Source organism: Rana temporaria, chromosome 3 (assembly GCF_905171775.1).
Source record: "Rana temporaria chromosome 3, aRanTem1.1, whole genome shotgun sequence".
NCBI lineage: Eukaryota > Metazoa > Chordata > Amphibia > Anura > Ranidae > Rana > Rana temporaria.
This window is the reverse complement of record NC_053491.1, coordinates 44857027-44878218: the sequence shown is the minus strand read 5'-3', so window position 1 is coordinate 44878218 and position 21192 is coordinate 44857027. Positions and strand designations below refer to the sequence as shown.

Genomic DNA, 21192 nt, shown 5'->3' with positions numbered 1-21192 from the left:
GGTCATGTTTTCAGGATTTCCCTCAGATGAAACGGCTGTGGTAATTACTAAGGCAGTGAAACTGATCAAATCACCTTTTCAAAATAATGGAAAGCCTGAAAACATGACCTGTTGTTGGGGCGCCTTGGTCTAGCATACCACCCTAAGGCCAGCCATACACAGTTCGAATCTCGGCCGGTTCAACAGAAACTGGCTGAGACTCAACCAACGATAGGCCGGCTGAATGTACCAAGTTGTTCGATCAACTTGGGTACAACCAGCCTGACAGATTCTCTTGGGATTATTGCTAGTAACTGCTAGCGATAATCACTGTGTTCCCCCGGCGGGGATGGCTGCAAAGGCCTCCCCCCCCCCAGTGGTTGCAGAAAATAAATGTGCTCTGTGTTATGGCCAGCCTAAGCTTTTGGCTTTTCAGTCAGCAGGGTGAATGGGGTTTGCTGATTGGAGAGTTGTAGCTATGACCTGCTATGACCCAACAAGGTCAACGCCAAATCCTTTATTTCTACTGTCTACAGCCTGGACCCGAACAGTCTAATTGAGACCCCTGCTTTAAGGGTTTTGTAATGTGCACTTCAATAACCATGTGAAGAAAGGAACATCGTACCCCAAATAGTTTCTGTAAAGAAACGTCCCACACTCTGCTTGAGTGCTTTCGTCATATACCTCTTCCTCCCAGTCTAAATATAGAAATCAGATATTCCAACCGCTATCAACAACAAAGACGATATTTGTTTGCTGAACATGAACTGTTTTTTTTTTTAGAACCATACAAAAAATAAAGTACAAGTCTTATATACAGTTAAAGAGGAGGTTCCGTCCTCCTGCTCATATTACTCTAACAATACACTTGTAACCAAAAACATACATTTTACATGAGCTAATTAACTAATCCCTTAAAGCAGCCGATGTGACTCCATGTCCTTCTGGCCATTGTTGTGATTAAGCAGGATTTCACTACAGGTCAGACTTGTTGTCACCGAGCTTCACACAGAAGATTATACATTATCATAAGTAAACAACGGACGTCTTCTCACAATGGCAGGAGCTTCAGTAGTAGTCTGCCCGTCTCCTACATTGTACAGAGGCCAATGTGACCAGCTCTCTCAACTAACATGTTAAGTTCAGAATCAAACAAACCAAGAATAGTCTTTACATATATCCTGGGAGATATTGTGGATTAATATTACTGTCCCATTTTAAGTAAATAAAGATATATTTTCCATCCAGGATGGCACAGAAGACTTAGACATTAGAGGTGCATGGTGAGTTGAAATAATGGTTTCCCAACCTTTCCAAGGGATTCTGAGTTCCACGGGCCCTTCTGTCAGTTTCCAACTGTGCAGCTTTAGGGGTGTTGTGAAACGGGCAGATAGCACCATTAACAGCACATCATAAGCTCAAAATGGCGCTGACAATTTACTCAGCACATTACATATATATTGTACTTTCACATTGGTCAATACCCTCAAGGAGCTTACAATCTAAGGTCCCTAACTTACATTCATACATACACATACTAGGGCCAATTTGGACAGGAGATCGTTATCCTACCAGCATGTCCTTAGAGGGTGGGAGGAAACCAGAGGAAACCCACAGAGGGAGAACATGCAAACTCTAGGCAGGTACTGCCATGCTTTGGATTCAAACCAATGACCCTGGTGCTGCCAGGCAGGAGTGCTGACCACTTAGCCACTATCCTGCCCAGTTTTGTCTTTTTCTCTCAACAATTCCATTTGGTAAAATTTTCCCTTGTAATTTCCACTTCTTTTCACGAGGCAGTATCAACGGTGTTACTCTTTTTCAGCTTAATTTCCCAATTCATTGTTTATCGTGGAAAATCTCTCAAAGGAGTTTGATGCTATAATCCGGTCTCATTTTGGCTGAATGAAAATGTTTCAAATAGAAATACAATTTACAATGTATTTTCTCTATAACTGTTTTTTTATTTTATTTTTTATTTCTTGCTTATTCTTTGCAAAGTGAAGCTTTATTTGATTTACTAATCTCTGAAGCAACTACCCTTGCAGAGTACAACTATACTTTGCAAAGTGCACTGTCTGTTGGCCTTTAGTAAATCAACCCCACTGTGTCTTCGTGCATTTACACCCGTTTAGAAGGCTCACTGACACGAATAGTAAGGCCTAGATTCAGGTACGGCCGATCTACGTTGCGCGGGCGTAGCGTATTTACGCTACGCCGCCGCAACTTAGAGAGGCAAGTGCTGTATTCACAAAGCACTTGCCTCCTAAGTTACGGCGGCATAGCGTAAATGGGCCGGCGTAAGCGCGCGTAATTCAAAGTAGGCTGTAGGGGGCGTGTTGTATTTAAATGAGGCTTGACCCCATGTAGATGCATGGCCGAACGAACGGCGCATGCGCGGGCATGCTCAGTATCACGTTGTTTTTACGCCCAAAAATACGTCGGCTCAATGCCTGTGACGTGAACGTAATTTACGCACAGCCCTATTCGCGTACGACTTACGCAAACAACGTAAAAAGATACGCTTGTTCCGAAGTCCATACTTTGCATGGGATGCGCCACCTAGAGACCAGCTTTATCTTTACGCCGGCGTATCTCTAACGTAAATGGCGTAACTAATTGCGACGGGCGCACGTACGTTCGTGAATCGGCGTATCTAGTCATTTGCATATTCTACGCCGAACTCAACGGAAGCGCCACCTAGCGGCCAGCGTAAATATGCACCCTAAGATACGACGGCGTAGGAGACTTGCGCCGCTCGTATCTTAGCCTAATTTAAGCGTATCTGGTTTCCAGAATATGCCTAAATTTACGACGGCGCAGATTCGGACTTACGACGGCGTATCTACTGATACGCCAACGTAAGTCTCTGAAAATCTGGCCCATAATGCAATAAAAAATGTGTATTTTGTTATTTATTTATTTGTTTACCTCATGTGCAGAATAGGAAATCCTGGTCTGCTTATTCTTCTTTTTGCACGCTGAATGTGTGTTACTGCATGGATTTGAAAGGACCTTTAAATAGATTTTTTTTTTGTAGAGTTTGTCTTTTAAGTGTCCCCCCATAATTGCCATACATACAGTAATAGGCCTACTGCTGTAGGTCACCATGGCATTTTAGCGTGAAGCATCTCCATAGCTTAAGAGCAGCAAAATAATTCAATCTATTTCAATAATTCTTTAGCAAATGTATAAACTCAAAAGTCAGACTTGAAGAGTCCATGTAAAAATGCTGTCATTACTTTTTGTCACAGTCTGTGTCTAGCCTGCTGTTGGTAACGTGCCAGCTTCCTGTTGGGAGTATTAGGGCTGTGTGTTCTGATCAGGCTGTTTTCCTCTTCCATCAGGTAACAACAGATCTAAGACAGAAGTGTACAGACACTCACACAGGAACATCAGCCTCTGCTCCATTGGCTGCTGGAATTATTGCGCTGGCTTTGGAAGCAAAGTATGTATTTTATGTTTTACACTACATTTATGGTAAACATTGTCACCTAGACTGATAGTGAGCACATACAGATGTAAATATTCTGGATGGAATCTGTATATGATGGGCGAAAGGTCTGCATGAAATCTGAATATGATGGGCGAAAGGTCTGCATGCAATCTGAATATTATGGGTGAAAGGTCTGCATGAAATCTGAATATGATGGGCAAAATGTTTGCATGAAATCTGAATATGAGTGAAAGGTCTGCATGAAATCTGAATATGATGGGTGAAAAGTCTGCATGAAATCTGAATATGATTGGTGAAATGTCTGCATGAAATCTGAATATGATTGGTGAAAGGTCTGCATGAAATCTGTATATGATTGGTGAAAGGTCTGCATGAAATCTGAATATGATGGGCGAAAGGTCTGCATGAAATCTGAATATGATTGGCAAAATGTCTGCATGAAATCTGAATATGATGGGCAAAATGTCTGCATGAAATCTGAATATGAGTGAAAGGTCTGCATGAAATCTGAATATGATGGGTGAAAAGTCTGCATGAAATCTGAATATGATTGGTGAAAGGTCTGCATGAAATCTGAATATGATGGGTGAAAAGTCTGCATGAAATCTAAATATGATTGGTGAAAGGTCTGCATGAAATCTGAATATGATGGGTGAAAGGTCTGCATGAGATCTGAATATGATGGGTGAAAGGTCTGCATGAGATCTGAATATGATGGGTGAAAGGTCTGCATGAAATCTGAATATGATGGGCGAAAGGTCTGCATGAGATCTGAATATGATGGTCAAAATGTCTGCATTATATCTGAATATGATGGGCGAAAGGTCTGCATGAAATCTGAATATGAGTGAAAGGTCTGCATGAAATCTGAATATGATGGGCAAAATGTCTGCATTATATCTAAATATGATGGGCAAAAGGTCTGCATGAAATCTGAATATGATGGGCGAAACGTCTGCATGAAATCTGAATATGATGGGCGAAATGTCTGCATGAAATCTAAATATGATTGGTGAAAGGTCTGCATGAAATCTGATAGGTAAAAGTAAGGCTGGGCATAGATGAGTCTTTTTTTTTTTTTGATCAGCCAGTGAATTGATCGAAAAACAAACTGATTCCTCCATCCAATACAAAAAGAACCTGGGTGAGAGCCCCAAGAAAGTAGGCTTACCCCAGGAGAGAGGTTACTGTTGGCAAGTGATGGACTATACTCAGTTAATACAAATGTATAAATGATTTATTAGTATCTACAAAACATCAGTAAAAATTAGTCTGCAATATTACATAGACCACGTGGCAGAACAAATGTTGGGAATGGTATGCTACCGCGTTAGCGGTGTAGCTAGTAAAGGACTCACGAACATAAAGACAACTGACAAACATATAACATAAACCCAGACAATCCGGATACTGTAGTATTACTTCTGTGGTAGTTCACCTGGGGCAGGGACCCCGATCAGTGCGATCAATGAAACAATAATTAATAAAAACTAGTATTAGTGAGCACACCACAGAAGTGACACTGCGGGGAGGGGGAAGCAGGCTGTGCTGGAATTGCCCTGAACCTGGGGTTCATCACGCATTTGTGAATGAATTCCTATCTGGTGTGATCGACATATATGAAGTCCATCAACCTGGTGGATTCTATCCCGTATGGGGAAATGTCAGCATCCACCAATAAAAGGAGTTCAGGGTATCGAGGGACTGAGAGGCAGTAACTCTGCTGTTTTCTGGAAGGTGTTCAAACCAGACTGATAATGTCAGTTGTAGATCTTGCTCTCATGAATGATGTATTGCAGAGAAGACACGGCAGTCACGGCAGTTCCTAATGACATACACAAGGCTTGTGTGTGAATTTCTAAATTGGCCAGTTTGTATATGTCAGATAAAGCATCGTGTTAAGATACAATTGGAATGGGCTTACCGGTTGCACAAGTTGCTGGTTGAATTGAACCAGAGTTCTCCCGGTAGTTGCAGGAGTTTGTACTCAGTCCTCTGGTAGTCCTATGAGATTAAGGGACATGCCAGTCGAATAGACGCTTGTAGATCGCAAGATAACTCCGCTGTCCTATTTAGACGGCTAATGCCGTATGCAGGATCGTGTGCAGTGATCTGCACCAATGAACACAGAGCCAGCTGGTCTCTAAGGCGAATCCTTTAGTTACAGGTGCTTCCTCCGTCATCCGCCCCCAGGTGGAAGGAGGGGTGTGCAACAGTATCCGGAGCCCGAGCGTGATGACGTCAACGCGTTTCGCAGATGACTTGCGTAGCTTCGTCTGGACGCTTGAGTCCAGACGAAGCACCTGTAACTAAAGGATTCGCCTTAGAGACCAGCTGGCTCTGTGTTCATTGGTGCAGATCACTGCACACGATCCTGCATACGGCATTAGCCGTCTAAATAGGACAGCGGAGTTATCTTGCGATCTACAAGCGTCTATTCGACTGGCATGTCCCTTAATCTCATAGGACTACCAGAGGACTGAGTACAAACTCCTGCAACTACCGGGAGAACTCTGGTTCAATTCAACCAGCAACTTGTGCAACCGGTAAGCCCGTTCCAATTGTATCTTAACACGATGCTCTATCTGACATATACAAACTGGCCAATTTAGAAATTCACACACAAGCCTTGTGTATGTCATTAGGAACTGCCGTGACTGCCGTGTCTTCTCTGCAATACATCATTCATGAGAGCAAGATCTACAACTGACATTATCAGTCTGGTTTGAACACCTTCCAGAAAACAGCAGAGTTACTGCCTCTCAGTCCCTCGATACCCTGAACTCCTTTTATTGGTGGATGCTGACATTTCCCCATACGGGATAGAATCCACCAGGTTGATGGACTTCATATATGTCGATCACACCAGATAGGAATTCATTCACAAATGCGTGATGAACCCCAGGTTCAGGGCAATTCCAGCACAGCCTGCTTCCCCCTCCCCGCAGTGTCACTTCTGTGGTGTGCTCACTAATACTAGTTTTTATTAATTATTGTTTCATTGATCGCACTGATCGGGGTCCCTGCCCCAGGTGAACTACCACAGAAGTAATACTACAGTATCCGGATTGTCTGGGTTTATGTTATATGTTTGTCAGTTGTCTTTATGTTCGTGAGTCCTTTACTAGCTACACCGCTAACGCGGTAGCATACCATTCCCAACATTTGTTCTGCCACGTGGTCTATGTAATATTGCAGACTAATTTTTACTGATGTTTTGTAGATACTAATAAATCATTTATACATTTGTATTAACTGAGTATAGTCCATCACTTGCCAACAGTAACCTCTCTCCTGGGGTAAGCCTACTTTCTTGGGGCTCTCACCCAGGTTCTTTTTGTATTTGATTAGTAGTTTTGGTTACGGCAAACACCCCCTCATTTGGGGGAGCGTCTTCTCAGGATAGTAAATACCTCACATCATTTGGTCGTCATATGGGACACTTCCCTCCCTTTTTCCTTTCCTGATTCCTCCATCCACCCAATCCTCCCTGCTGTGCGGTTGTATTTTGACTATGGGGACTTCTCCACTGTCTGAATACACTGATCAGCGCAATGTAGTCTTCTGTTGAACAGGGATGGTCATACATGTGTTGAAATTTGGCCTTTCCCTACTGATCCAGACACATTTCAAACTATATACGGCTTTTTTTTGTTTGTTTTTTGTAAATTGTTTTTATTGAATTTAAAAGTTTAAGGTTTACAAACAAAGCCTATTGGGCATACCCAGGCTTAAAAACACAGTAAAAAAAAAGCACACAAAACATAAAGGTTGGCAGCCAAAGTCAAAGTGACCATAATCCGTTCTTCTGGTAGGCACCAAGTAGGTTTCAGGAGAACAAGTTCCCACAGTACAATGAAATAACCTATGTCAAATACTGGGAAGTGGATCATTGCTAATCATGGGGGCAATGGCATTGAGATGACCGTATCACTGGACTCCGTCCAGATGTCTTATACCATAGAGAATTTGTGGGGGCATCCTCTAGATTCATATGTGAATTTATACAATGGCACCATTTTATTACCAAACGGACTTCCAGAAGTCTAAAGTAGGGGCCTGCAAGGATTTCCATTTAAAGTGGAGGTTCCACAAAAAAAAAAAAAAATGTCACCAAAAAAAATGAATTTTTTTTTTTTTTTACTCACCCTAAATAGCTGTTGCTACGTGGAAGTGCCAAATCTGCCTCTTTATCGTCCACGGTGGATTCTCTTCCTCCTCCTACACTGGGCATCTTCTTGTGAATGGGGCGCTCTGCATTCTGGGAACTGTGTGTGTCCCAGAAAACAGCCGGCCCATTCACAAAGCGCCGCCCTGCTCGCGCATGCGCAGTAGGAAACGGGCAGCCGTATGGCTTCACTGCCTGTTTCCCTTACTGTGGATGGCGGCACTTGGAGCTGCCAGGATCGAGGATCAGCCTCGGCGGGGGCCGACATCGCTGGCGGCTAGGACAGGTAAGTGTCCTTATTAAAAGTCAGTAGCTCTAGTGTTAGTAGCTGCTGACTCTTTAAAAAAAATTTTTTATGGAACCTCCTCTTTAAGGAGTATAGCCTCGCGAGCATATAATAACAGTTTTATCAAAATTCTTATGGCCCTGGAGGTAGCCAGCAAATGAACTAGACTATGGCCAGCTGTAAGCTTATTAGATTAGACAGAAGAGAAAAAAGTGAAAATAGATTAGGCTGTATATCAGGTTTGGTCAGGGCTGGACTGGGACAAAAATATGGACCTGGACTTCATCCAGACCGGCCCACTTTAATTTTGAGTGTCCCCAACAGTGTCCCCCTTACATCAGAGTGTCCCTCTTAGCAGTCCCCCTTACATCAGAGTGTCCCTCTTAGCAGTCCCCCTTACATCAGAGTGTCCCTCTTAGCAGTCCCCCTTACATCAGAGTGTCCCTCTTAGCAGTCCCCCTTACATCAGAGTGTCCCTCTTAGCAGTCCCCTTACATCAGTGTCCCCATAAGCAGCCCTCTTCACATCAAAGTGTTCCCATCAGCAGCCCCTTTACCTCAGACTGTGTCCCCCATCAGCAGCCCTCTTCACATGAGAATATGCCCCCCTCTCCCCCCCCTCCCACGCATACTCCGTTCTGAAGGCAGCATCCATCATTCCTCTCTCCAGTCATCTGATATGTGAAAAGTATTAAGGGGAGAGAGGAAGAAAAGTATGCCGGCTGTCTGTCTCCCCCTGCAGGCTGGAAGAGCAGAAAGCCTAATCTTCTCTACAGCAAGTGTCGGCAGCTGCTCTTCGTGACAGGAGTGAAATCGCGATCACTCACTGTCAGTGAGAAGCAACTGCAGGACTGCACATGACCGGCACACTGAGCCATCGACCCACCGGGAACCTCTCGGTAGTCCCGATGGCCAATACATGCCTGTGTTTGGTTCTGCTTTAAAAGAGAAGTGTGCTTATCAAAAAATATCTTGTATCCTTTACTTCTGGTTGGGTATAATAACAACTTTCCATTTGAAGTGCAAATAAGTTGTCTTATACCCCTAATTCCTTCACTAAAGTAGTCTATCATGAATGTTGGAAATAGGAAAAAAAAATATGGACAGCCGCACTCCAAAAAACCTTGATGGTTGTCTTTGTTTAAAAAAACAAGGAAAACTGCACTACAAGTCACAGCACACAACACAGGAGTAAAACAGCTGACGCATTTCGCACTATAAATTAGTTTTTACATCCATACATGAAGGAGGGGGGAGTAAAATCTTCACGACCGACTCAATCCATTCATGATTTCCCATGTCGCCTATCTGGAGCGAGCAGGCTATGAGACTAAAAGAAACCTTCACATTGTGTGCATTCGGGTCTATGCTCCCTGCATCAACACATATCAATGTTCACTAGTCTTTCAAGCAGATTTGTTTTTGTTAATTGCCATTTTAGAGTGGCCTGCACAGCCAGATAGCAATCAATGCAGCAGATTGAAATGTCACAGGAGATCACTGGGCATGTGGGACTTTTCCAGAATCCATTTACAAGGGCTTCAGCGCATCGGATGCCTATATTGGATATAAGGAAACTTGTATTGAGAAAAATATATGCACTGATCTCTTTCAGTCTTTCCTTTTCAAAATTCCTAGTTACCTAGCTGGCAAACTGAGGCAACAGCTTAAGTACTTTGCCACGTCCTGGCACTGCGCTATTTTAGACACCCACAGCCCATCCTGTGGTTGGTGTTCTATTAACAATCCAATCATTCAAAGCTTTAGTACTTTGGTCAATGTCCTGAAACTAGTATACAGGCCAAGAGTTCTGATTTCACACTGCCATTTGCAGGTTGCTCTTGCTTTGTGTTTGATTTTTTTCACAGCATTGAAGCTGGTGCTACCCAGGCAGCTAGCCCTTTAAAGCGGTGTTTCAGCCAAATGTATTTATTTTTTTAAGTCAGCAGCTACAAAGATTGTAGCTGCTAACTTTTAATAAGGACACTTAACTGTCCAGGGAGCCTGCGACATCTGCCCCCCAAGGCCGATCCGTCCATTCCAATGCCGCCATTTCAACTAAGGGAAACCAGCAGTGAAACTTTGCGGATTCACTGCCAGTTTCCTATTGCCCATGCGCAATTCGCGCGGTGCTTTGTGAATGGCCAGCTTGTCTTCTGGGACACACACATGTCTCAGAAGACAATGGAGGAGCTTGCCGCAGAAGAGGACGTGACGTCATGGGCTGCTGACCGGCTGGATCGAAAGTACACTCGGTACTTCTAAAAAGGTAAGAAACCAAATGAAAACAAAAATAATATTCAAAAACGAAATGTTGAGAGGTGGTCTTTAGTTTAAGACCACCTCTTAAAAATGTGTGGAAGTCCGCTTTAAGGAAGAAGTCAGCAATGACAGTCTCACGATTTCTGTCAGTGTAGGTTTATCTTCAAGGAAAACTCCTTATTTTAAAAAAGCCAATATATCATTGGTTGCAACTGTACATTTCTAAACCTCGATTCAGTGCAGTATGGCAACTAGATGTTCTGTAAACCATTGGTGTCCACAATCCCTGCAGAAACTGTATTTTCTGGTTGTGTGTTTGGTTTGCTGCGTTTCATAGAAGTCTACCCAGAAATAGAAGTCCCTTTTTAGGCATAGGGTCTAGAGTGTCTAGAACAGCCTTTCTCAACCAGGGTTCCGTTGAACCCTAGAGTTCCTCCAGAGGTTGCCATGGGTTCCTCGAGCAATGAGACTTCCTGCCTCTCAGATAAGTAACCACTGACTCCAATAATCTTTTTAGCTATCTGTAAGGGGGGATTATACCCTGTGACCACCAATGTAAGGGGCATTCTTCCTAGTCACTATTATATCAATGTTGAAGTTACAATCATTGAGTAGGGGTTCCCCAAAACTGGAATTCTGTTTCAAGTGTTCCTCCATGTTAAAAAGGTTGAGAAAGGCTGCTCTTGAATATTATGGTCTTACAAGCTTTTAAACAATTATTTACCATTTACTGTATAAGTAAATATTTTATATCCCCAGGTGATAAAGAGCATATTTTGCCTTCATGAACTCAAAATACAAGGCAATTTTTGAGGAAACTGCACACATTTCAGGAAGCTTTACCTGAGGGAAAAGGGAGTAGCCGCTCCAGGTGGGAACCCAGATGAATATCCTACGTTGCAGACAACTCAGGTGCAGGCAATGCACTTAGCAAAGCAGGAACAAAAATTGTTTCTGGACAGCCGCACTCTGAACAAGTTGTAGCCTTTATTAAAAAAAAAAGGACAGCACTACAAGTCACAGCAACATAAAATAAAACCTGACTCTGACGCATTTCGCACTGAAACTAGTGCTTAGTCATAGCTATGGCTTAGGCCAAAAAGTTCAAGTTTGGTCTCATCTGACCAGAGCACCTTCTTCATGTTTTGCCGTGTCCCCCACATGGCTTCTCGCCAGCTGCAAACAGGACTTCTTATGGCTTTTCTTTCAGCAGTGGCTTTCTTCTTGCCATAAAGGGCAGATTTATGGAGTGTATGACTAATAGTTGTCCTGTGGACAGATTCTCCCACCTGTGGATCCCTGCAGCTCCTCTAGAGTTACCTCTTGGCTGCTTCTCTGATGAATTCTCTCCTTACCCAGCCTGTCAGTTTTGGTGGACGACCATGTTTTGGCAGGTTTGCAGTTGTGCCATACTCTTTCCATTTTTGGATGATGCATTGAAAAGTACTATGTGAGATGTTCAAAGCTTGGGATATTATTTTTATAACCAGACCCGGCTTTAAACTTCTCCACAACTTTATCTCAGACCTGCCTGGTGTGTTGCTTGGCCTTCATGATGCTGTTTCACTAAGGTTCTCTAACAAACCTCTGCGGACTTCACAAAACAGCTGTATTTTTACTGAGATTAAGTTACACGCAGATGGAATGTACTTACTAATTGGGTGACTTCTGATAGCAATTGGTTCCACTAGATTTTAGTTAGGGGTATCAGAGTAAAGGGGGCTGAATAAAAATGCACACCACACTTTTCAGATATTTGTAAAACATAAAAAAAAAAAAATGTATCATTTGCCTTCCACTTAACAATTATGTGACACTTTGTGTTGGTCCATCAGATAAAATCCCAATATAAATACATTTTATGTTTTTGTTTGCAACATGACAACATTTGAAAAATTTCAAGGGGTATGAATACTTTTTCAGGACACTATATGTATTGTAATATTTTCTGGGGTATTTATTGAAGTTAGTATTGTAGTATGAGTCATGAGATTTTGGCACAACTCGGTCAAAGCTGTTCAAATTATATGGCGATGCCTCCATTGATGGGCGATGCCTCCATTGATGGGCGATGCCTCCATTGATGGGCGATGCCTCCATTGATGGGTGGTAAAAATGAGAAATGGCCCGTTCTGTGATATTACATGGAAGGCAAGACTGACTTTCCATTGCACTTCCCTCCCTGAGACACATTTATGAAAGGAAGAATTTGGCCATTGAATATGACTGGTTGAGTTGAGGATATTTTTTTTTTTCCTATTCTACAGAATTGTTATAGATATGCATGTCAACAATGGGATTCCATTGTGAGAGCAACACGTTTTTCTTCTTTTTTATTTCAGTACCAATCTCACCTGGAGGGATATGCAGCATCTAGTTGTGCGAACGTCAAACCCATCTCATCTTAACACAAATGATTGGGCCACAAATGGAGTTGGGCGGAAAGGTAATCCGAATACATCTAGATCAGAATTTCTCGACTGTATTATATTAAGCCTTATTCAACAAAGATACCTTGATTCTCAAAGTGGAAGTAAAGGCTAATATAAGTCCGGTTACATTTTTTTGATTCCCCCCTACCCATGCTGCATACTGTGTCTAAGAGTTTAATGTAAAGACCTTTTATTTGATCAGCTTTAGTGTGAGCTCCCCTGTGTCAGCGAGAGGCTGCTTCAGCAGATTGGAAGGGCGTACCAACAACAAGGGGGCAGTAAAAGCCAGCCGGTGATGTCATGGCTCTGCCAATTCAGACCCAGTTTTTTTTAAGCACCCGCTGACACTGGGGAGTTGCAGCTTAGTGATCACATAACCACACCGAAGATGATTAAAAAAAATAGATTTTTACACTGAACTCATAATATTATGCAGCATAGGTATGAGGAGGGGGAAGCAATATTTTTAAATTGTAATAATACAATAAATAAATGTGGTGCTAACTCCAATAAAGTGCAAATAGACCAACAATCACATAATCAATTAAAGTCCAATCAGTGAAATAACAATCCAAATTCATATAAGTGCAAAAAAGTGAATGTGCAGAAAACAAGTAAAAGCCCTTGATAAAGTCACGTGATCAGTGACACAACGCGCTGGGAGGAGCCAAGTGACGTCACTTCCGGTCACGGCCTTGGCCTGAAGTCTTTGAATCTATTGATGTTGAATGTTCCAATTATAAATGGAAGTTTGCTGCTTTGAAATACATTATTTGATTTATTGAATTTGTGATTAGTGTTTGTCTATTAGCACTTTATTTGAGTTAGCGCCACATTTATTATATTCTGTTTTGTGTGGACACTTCTTTAAAGTGGTTGTAAATCCTTACAGAACACTTTTACCTATACGGAAGCCTAAATTAAGGCTTACCTGTAGGTACAAGAAATATCTTCTAAACCTACACGGTTTAGGAGATGTTTGCAAAAGACTGGCACTGATGTCTACCAGTTAAAGAAGTATTTCAGATGGAGCCCTTTCACATTGAGTCGCGGGCCGCATTAGCGGTAGAGCGGCGCTAGTTTTAGCGGGCCTTTACCGTCATTTTAGCGGCGCTGTTCGTCCACTAGCGGGGAGCTTTTAACCCCCTCTAGCGGCCGAAGAAAGGGTTAAATGCGGGCTGTGTTCAGTTGCTGCCCTGCTGCATTATGAACACAGGAGGTTTTCTACTTGGCATGGGCATCATTCAGAGATAGTGTTCCATTTTCTCAATGAATGCAAAGCAATCTCTGACATGGAGGGGCTGGGCAGTGACCTTATGCTCTCCACCTTGTTCAATTTAGAAAATGCTCTAGGTCTTCCTGTGCCAAAAAGTCGACCTCCTGTGTTCACAATGCAGCAGCAATGAAGCTTGTGGAGATCATTGTAGTTAGCAGTGCCTATTACAGGGATTTTTAGCTGCTAGAGTAGGGTGATCAGACATCCCCAGATTGAGGACACTGTCCCCGGACCAAGTCTGTCCCCAGTTTTGTCCCCAGATTGGATTTGAACAGCGGCTGGGGCAATTTCAAAGACAGTCAGTGCAGAATTAAAGGAGCTCCGCCGCTCCTACTAGCTATGGGGGGGGGGGGTGTATTTTTTTCCATTATCTGTGCCCCTTTCTGACTATCATGTGCTGGTCGGAGCAGAGGGAATATTTTCAGTTTTGGGGGCATGCCCATTAAGCTCCGCTCGCATGTTCGGCCAGTCACCATGCGTGGGTCCTTGTCTTCCCTGGCGGAGTGATCTTCCTCTGCTCCCCACCCAGTAGTAGCCAGGGGCCCAGAGAGTAAGACTTGAAAGGCTGTGAGGCAGGCATCGGCAGTGACGAACAGAGAGTCGCTAAGTGCTGCCATTACTAATAAAGAAAAAAAATGTCCCATGATATAATTAAAAAAATGGTCACCTTATGCTAGAGGGATCCCACAAGTATGGTGTATACATAGTTACATTGGTCCAAGCTGGACCAATGTAACTATGTAAAATATAGACTCCTGGCATTCTTTAAGAATAGGTACTTAAAGTACTTCTTACTGACTAAAGTCAACTATGTTAATATATAAAATTGTTGGCGTGTTTTTTTTTTTTTTTTCATATTTCAAGTAATCCTAAAAGCAAGTACACATGCACACAGATACTGCCAAACTACCACAAAAATAATGCACACTCAATATGTGATTATAAGTAGACTTGAATAAAGTTATCTCACTAATGATGCATGTTCTGTATATTGTAGTCAGCCATTCGTATGGATATGGTCTACTGGATGCTGGGACAATGGTTTCTCTGGCTAAAAACTGGACCACTGTGGGACCTCAGAGAAAATGTGTCATTGACATTCTCACGGAGCCAAAGTGAGTAAATCAAACTCAGTCTCTTCTCTTGAAGTCAGCTGTTAATATTGTGAAAAGTAACACTAGGGTACAAAGTGAAAACAGAAGTTTATGGGAATGTGTGCTGAGAAAAGTAATGGGAGGATTCAATAAGGGAGACCTATACTGTGCCGGAAACCTCAACGTCAAACTGCTGACCAGCTTAACCCAAGCTTCATAAGTATGAGGATGTCAAGTGCTAGTCAACCTAAAGTGCACCATATAAAGATAAATCATTTTTATTGTAATTCATTGTTTTTTTAAAGTGGTTTTTCCATTTATGAATTATTTGATGATTATTAAATTCCAGAACTTGACAACTGGAGGATATGAATAGAAATGTCTATTTATTTTAAAGGAACTCTAAGCTATCATTTCTCAACCAGGGTTCCTCTAGAGCAGGGGTGTCAAACTCCATTTCATTGTGGGCCGCATCAGCATTATGATTGCTCTCAAAAGGGCCGGTTGTATCTGTAAGATTAGATGTCCAGCGCATCCCCTCCCCTTTACATTAGATGTCAAGAGCCCCCTCACCATCAGAGGTTGAGTCCCCCACTCTCCCTTACATCACAGTGCACCCCCCTTTCTTTATGCTGCTGCTGGGAGGAAGCTGGATGCATTGTTTGAAAGCAGAAAGTAAGGGTCTGAAGAAGGTCCAGAGGATGGCTGGAGCTCTCCTGCAGCTCCAGGAGAGGTGTGAGGGCCACATGAAATGGCCTGGAGGGGCCGGATTTGGCCCACGGGCCTTGTGTTTGACCCCGGTGCTCTAGAGCAGTGGTCATCAACCCTGTCCTCGGGGGCCCACTAACAGGCCAGGTTTTATGTATTACCTTGCAGACTAGAATACTACAATCACTGAGCAGCAAATGATATTACCTGTGATGTATTTCAGTTATCTTGCAAACCTGGCCTGTTAGTGGGCCCTGAGGGACAGGGTTGATGACCACTGCTCTAGAGGGTTGCTAGGGGTTCCTTGAGGAATGAGCAGCTTCTTCGTCTGATGTGTTTCAACTGCCTACAATGTTCTTAGCTATATGCAATGGGGAATTCTTTCTAATAACCACAAATATAATTAATGTTCTTCCCATGACCATCACACTTATGTACCATGAGTCTTAGGCCTTGTACACACGGACGGACTGTCCGATGAAAACGGTCCGCCGGACCGTTTTCATCGGACATGTCCGCTGCCGGATTTTGGTCTGATGGTTGTACACACCATCAAACCAAAATCCCCACGGGCAGGATACGCGGTGACGTGGCCGCGTTGTCGCCGCGCGCGACCCTGGAAGGTCAATGCTTTGACGCATGCGTCGAATCACTTCAACGCATGCGAGGGCTTTCGGCCGAGTGGACATGTCCGGTAAGTCGTACAGACGACCGAACATGTCCGACGGACAGGCTTCCAGCGGACATGTTTCTTAGCATGCTAAGAAACATTTGTCCGCTGGAAACCTGTCCGATCCGCCGGAAAATTGTTCGGTCGAAAGTACAGACGACCGAACATGTCCGCTGAAACTGGTCTGCGGACCAGTTTCAGCAAACATGTTCAGGCGTGTGTACGAGGCCTGAGATTTTGTAAAAAATTTTTTTTTTTCTTTTCAAAGGTTGAGAAAGGCTGCTCTACACCTTGTATCAAAGTCTGGTATAAGAAAAATGTTTTGCCCCATAGCAGCCGATCCCCTTCAAACCTCGTATAATGCATTGTGCAATAGAAGGGAGAACTCATTTAAGGACTGGGAGAGCACAGACAGTTCTCATTTCATTATCTTTGATAGATAAGACCAGTTATCTCGAGATAGGACTGCATTTATATCTGTAGTCTGCATGTTCTACTTCAATCATCACAAAAATACTGTCTCGACTTATGAAAGGAATAATACTTCTTTACCAGAAACCCTTCTTTTAGCAAGCGCTTATCAGTATGCATGGAATCTCAAACACTGGGCTCAGTGGCAGTTACACATTCTGCACCAGACTGTGTTTTTTAGGAATGGCACTTATAATTTACAACGCACATTGAAAGATGAATTGTCCGATGAATTGAAGTGGAATTTATTGTGAGTCGTGGAACCGTGCCTGTAACCGCAAGCATTTATGAGATAAATGTGTCGTCTCGTGCATCTCGGAGAGCCAGCACATTTGGTGTGGGCCTACACAACTTTGATCCAAATTGCACAGTAGTCTTGTTCATAAACACAGGCCTCTATTTTATGGGGTCAGCACAATCTCCGTGTGATGGGTTTGTGAGTCATTTTCCTCATGCTGCGCTGCACACTATACCTTAATTACTGCAGCCTCTGATAGAACCAATGTACTGGGAGCTGGGTGGAGGTGTGTCACTGCTGGCAGTGTGATTGTAAGTATTGAGCTTTGTTCTCTGATTGCACGCAAGTTATCCCGCCAATTAGGGGTAAACGGCAAGATATCAATTATAATAAATTGTCTGCAAGCTCTACTATTGCGATCAAGCACTTGGCTAGAGTGTCCAGTCCTATTTAATGAAAACTACTTCTACTGTGTTCTGAAATTTTGTTCATATCCTTTATCTACAAAATGTTCCTCTTCTGTAAGAGCTTGGGGCCAGATTCACAAAAGAGATACGACGGCGTATCTCCTGATACGTTGTCGTATCTCTGTGATCCGCCCGTCCTAACTATGCGGCTGATTCATAGAATCAGTTACGCATAGATAGCCCTAAGATCCGACCGGTGTAATTGACTTACACCGTCGGATCTTAGGAAGCAATTCTAGGCCGGCCGCTAAGTGGCGAGGCCATTGCGGTCGGCGTAGAATATGCAAATGACTAGTTACGGCGATTCACGAATGTCCGCGATGCCCGTCGATCTAAATTTATGTAGTTTCCGTCGAGATACGCGTCGTAAAATTAGGGCTACCTAAGCAATGTTAAGTATGGCCGTCGTTCCCGTGTTGAAATAAAAAAAATCACGTTGTTTGCGTAAGTCGTCCGTGAATGGAGCTGGACGCAATTTACGTTAACGTCTAAACAAATGACGTCCGTGCGACGTCATTTAGCGCAATGCACGTCGGGTAATTTTCCAGACGGAGCATGCGCAGTACGTTCGGCGCGGGAACGCGCCTAATTTAAATGGTGCCCGCCCCATTTGAATTAGGCGGGCTTGCGCCGAGCGGATTTACGTTACACCGCCACAAGTATACAGGTAAGAGCTTTGTGAATCAGGCACTTACGCTGTAAACCTGCGGCTGTGTAACGTAAATCAGATGCGTTACGCTGCCAAGGAGCAACGTAAATGTACCTGAATCTGGCCCTTGATAAAAAGTTATCCCTTGTGTGGGAATGTGCCCATACTGCCAGGGTTAATAGCTTGTTTTGTCTAGTGGAGAGGAAAAACGGTTGCTTAAGTGATCCTGTGCTCCCCAGCAGGGGATGCTCCCCCACAATCCAATGGTGGTCTGTCCCTCATCTTCACACCCAATGCAGAGCAGTGAACCCTGCTCCTAATGACATCCTAGACCAGTGATGGCGAACCTTGGCACCCCAGATGTTTTGGAACTACATTTCCCATGATGCTCAACTACACTGTAGAGTGCAAGAGCATTCTGTAGTTCCAAATCATCTGGGGTGCCAAGGTTCGCCATCACTGTCCTAGACCATGGAGCGTGGGGGAGAGGAGATGCTGCACGTGGATCGGATAAGTAAATCTTCTTTTATGATTCCCCTAGACCTAAATGAGAAATTGACCTTTGTAGTGCGGATGCATCCCCACTGCGAGGGGTATTTTTAATTTTAAGAATAGATTTTATTAGATGTTCCATCAAATACAGATACGTCAACTCAGGGAGCGATCAGCAATTAATCCGCGCAAAGGAAAAATTATTTGGCATAGCAATTCCAGTACATTAGAACATAAGGGTGCTCATAGTAGATTTAACAAACCAACTATTCATGCCTAAGTAAAGTAAGACAGAGATAACCAAAAACAAAAAGCTCCCAAGGGCTTTTAGGTAACAAAGAATACAAAAGGAGTATATAAAAAAATATTTTTATTGATAGAAAGTTGCATGAAATTTCAAAAAGCAGTACAGTTATAAAAACATGTGCTCTGGTGTATATACCCTCTATACTACAAAGGATGTCCTTATGGCATTACCAAACATTGTGTACGCAGAATTTTCGGAATAGTTGCTCATAAAGAACCCAACACGTTTCCATTGTATTAGTTCAAATCTTCCTCATCTTAAAGGAGAAGGTTATAGGTACCAAAGCATGCTAAACACCAAAGCAGGTTGGTTTCAAGATGGTCATCTGGCAAGGAGACACACCGGGGGCCCAAGATAAGCCTACAAGAATTGACGTCTACTGAGTGGAAAGGGGGGTGGGAGGGGCCCACAAAATGCACCCACTAAGCAGGTCTAAGCAGGGTTGCAAAAAATATAATAAAATGGACTTGCATCTTGATTTAATGAGACTGGGTGTCGGCTCCTATGTATTTTATAGTTGTAGTTTCCCTATATGCATACAATTATAGGTTCTCAGATGTGGGTAGTCCAAGAATTTCATTTATATGATAGCAATGTTCCCATAGGTGACATGGTATTAAAGGCAAGCCACTGTGTAGCAAAAGATCCTCACACAGAGTGATGTGGTGTGACACAGTAGTATAGAGGGCATATGCACCAAAGCTCATGTTTTTATAACTGTACTTCTTTTTGAAATTTCATGTAATTTTGTATCAATAAAAAAAGTTATATACTCAATTGACAAATGTTGTGTTCCTGGCTGCCTAAAACCTCTTGGGAGCTTTTTGTTGATGTTGCATAATTTGGGGGAAGGAGAATTTTTGTCACCCATGTGGATGGGTTCTTCTGAGTAAGACAGACATTGTCACCCCAGTATACCCCTCTAATCTATAAGGCAGTGATGGGGAACCTTGGCCCCCCAGATGTTTTGGAACTACATTTTCCATGATGCTCCACTACACTGCAGAGTGCATGAGCATCATGGGAAATGTAGTTCCAAAACATCTGGGGGGCCAAGGTTCCCCATCACTGCTATAAGGGAACCAAGGTTCCCAATAGGTAGGCTGCTGGTACCTCCAAGGGGAAGATAGGAAAAAAACAGGGAAAGGAAATAGTAAAGGAATGTAAAAAGCGTAGATGATTAAGGAAAAGGAAACCAGGGTCCTGACTGGGAAGTGCCCGAGTTGTCAACGCCATGGCCTAGGCACTGTGTGATAATGTGTGAGAAAGTGCTGAAGTTTGGATGATAAGGAAGTCTCTGCCAGAAATTCTAAATACCTTTCATGGAGGTTAGCTCAAGGAGTCATATATTTTTTTTTTTTTAGTTGCCTGGAGTTGGGCTTTAACTGAATAATATGTAGTTTGTGTGTTCTATGCAGTTGCCTTTTTTAAAGATTTTATTGAATCTTTCCACAAGGTTGTAAATTACAGAGTAATAACCAACACAAAGCAAAAAGCTTCATTGCCCTGCAGACAAAGTAAAATAGTATCAGAAACATAGTATATAAGAATCCATATATATGCAATAAAGTTCTGTAATTCAAAACATCCAGACACTGATCAAGAACATGGGACATTTAAGATGCTATATACAACAGGGGTATCCTATGATTCAACTTCATAGAAGGACCAATTATTAATTATTATTTCTTTGGTGCAATTGCTATTTGCTTAAATAAAATAAAATAATTCTGGAAGTGTTCATTTCTCTACTGACACTGTCCACTGCCCTACTGACACCATCCACTGGCTCCCAAAAAGCTTTTTGAAAAAATGAAAAAAAAGAACAAATTTAAGTGCAACACAAAATAAAGTTGTAAAAAATAAACACAAAATAAAGAACTGCTGGCACTGTTCACTGCCCTACTGACAAGATCCTGCACATACTACCCACCGTTGTACACTCCACATTCCTCACCTGCACATTTTTTCGTTTCATTTTTTTTTTTTTTTTTTTACATCTGTTACTTCGGATTATTCAGAATTTTGGATGTATTTGTTACATTCCATTCCTTTAGATACAGCATTCGTTACTTCAGGAAATTTGTAATTTCGGATGCTTCCGTATTCGTTACATTCCCATACCTATAATTTAATAGTTTATAATAATAAACTTTAATAATGGTAATTAAATTATAATAGATAATACAAAAAAACAAAACTATCTAAATGTAATCGATTTGTTAAACTCTTAGGTT

The 21192-nt window shown here is 42.6% G+C and overlaps 1 protein-coding gene across 1 annotated transcript in view; it reads left to right on the top strand.

Annotated features, from left to right (window-relative positions):
- FURIN (furin, paired basic amino acid cleaving enzyme) overlaps positions 1-21192 on the top strand; it is a 362179-nt gene that overhangs the window by 308846 nt on the left and 32141 nt on the right. The window contains exons 10-12 of the mRNA XM_040342487.1: positions 3327-3427; positions 12494-12597; positions 14857-14974. Of these exons, the coding sequence (XP_040198421.1) occupies positions 3327-3427; positions 12494-12597; positions 14857-14974 (323 nt within the window). The remainder of the gene's footprint in view (positions 1-3326; positions 3428-12493; positions 12598-14856; positions 14975-21192) is intronic.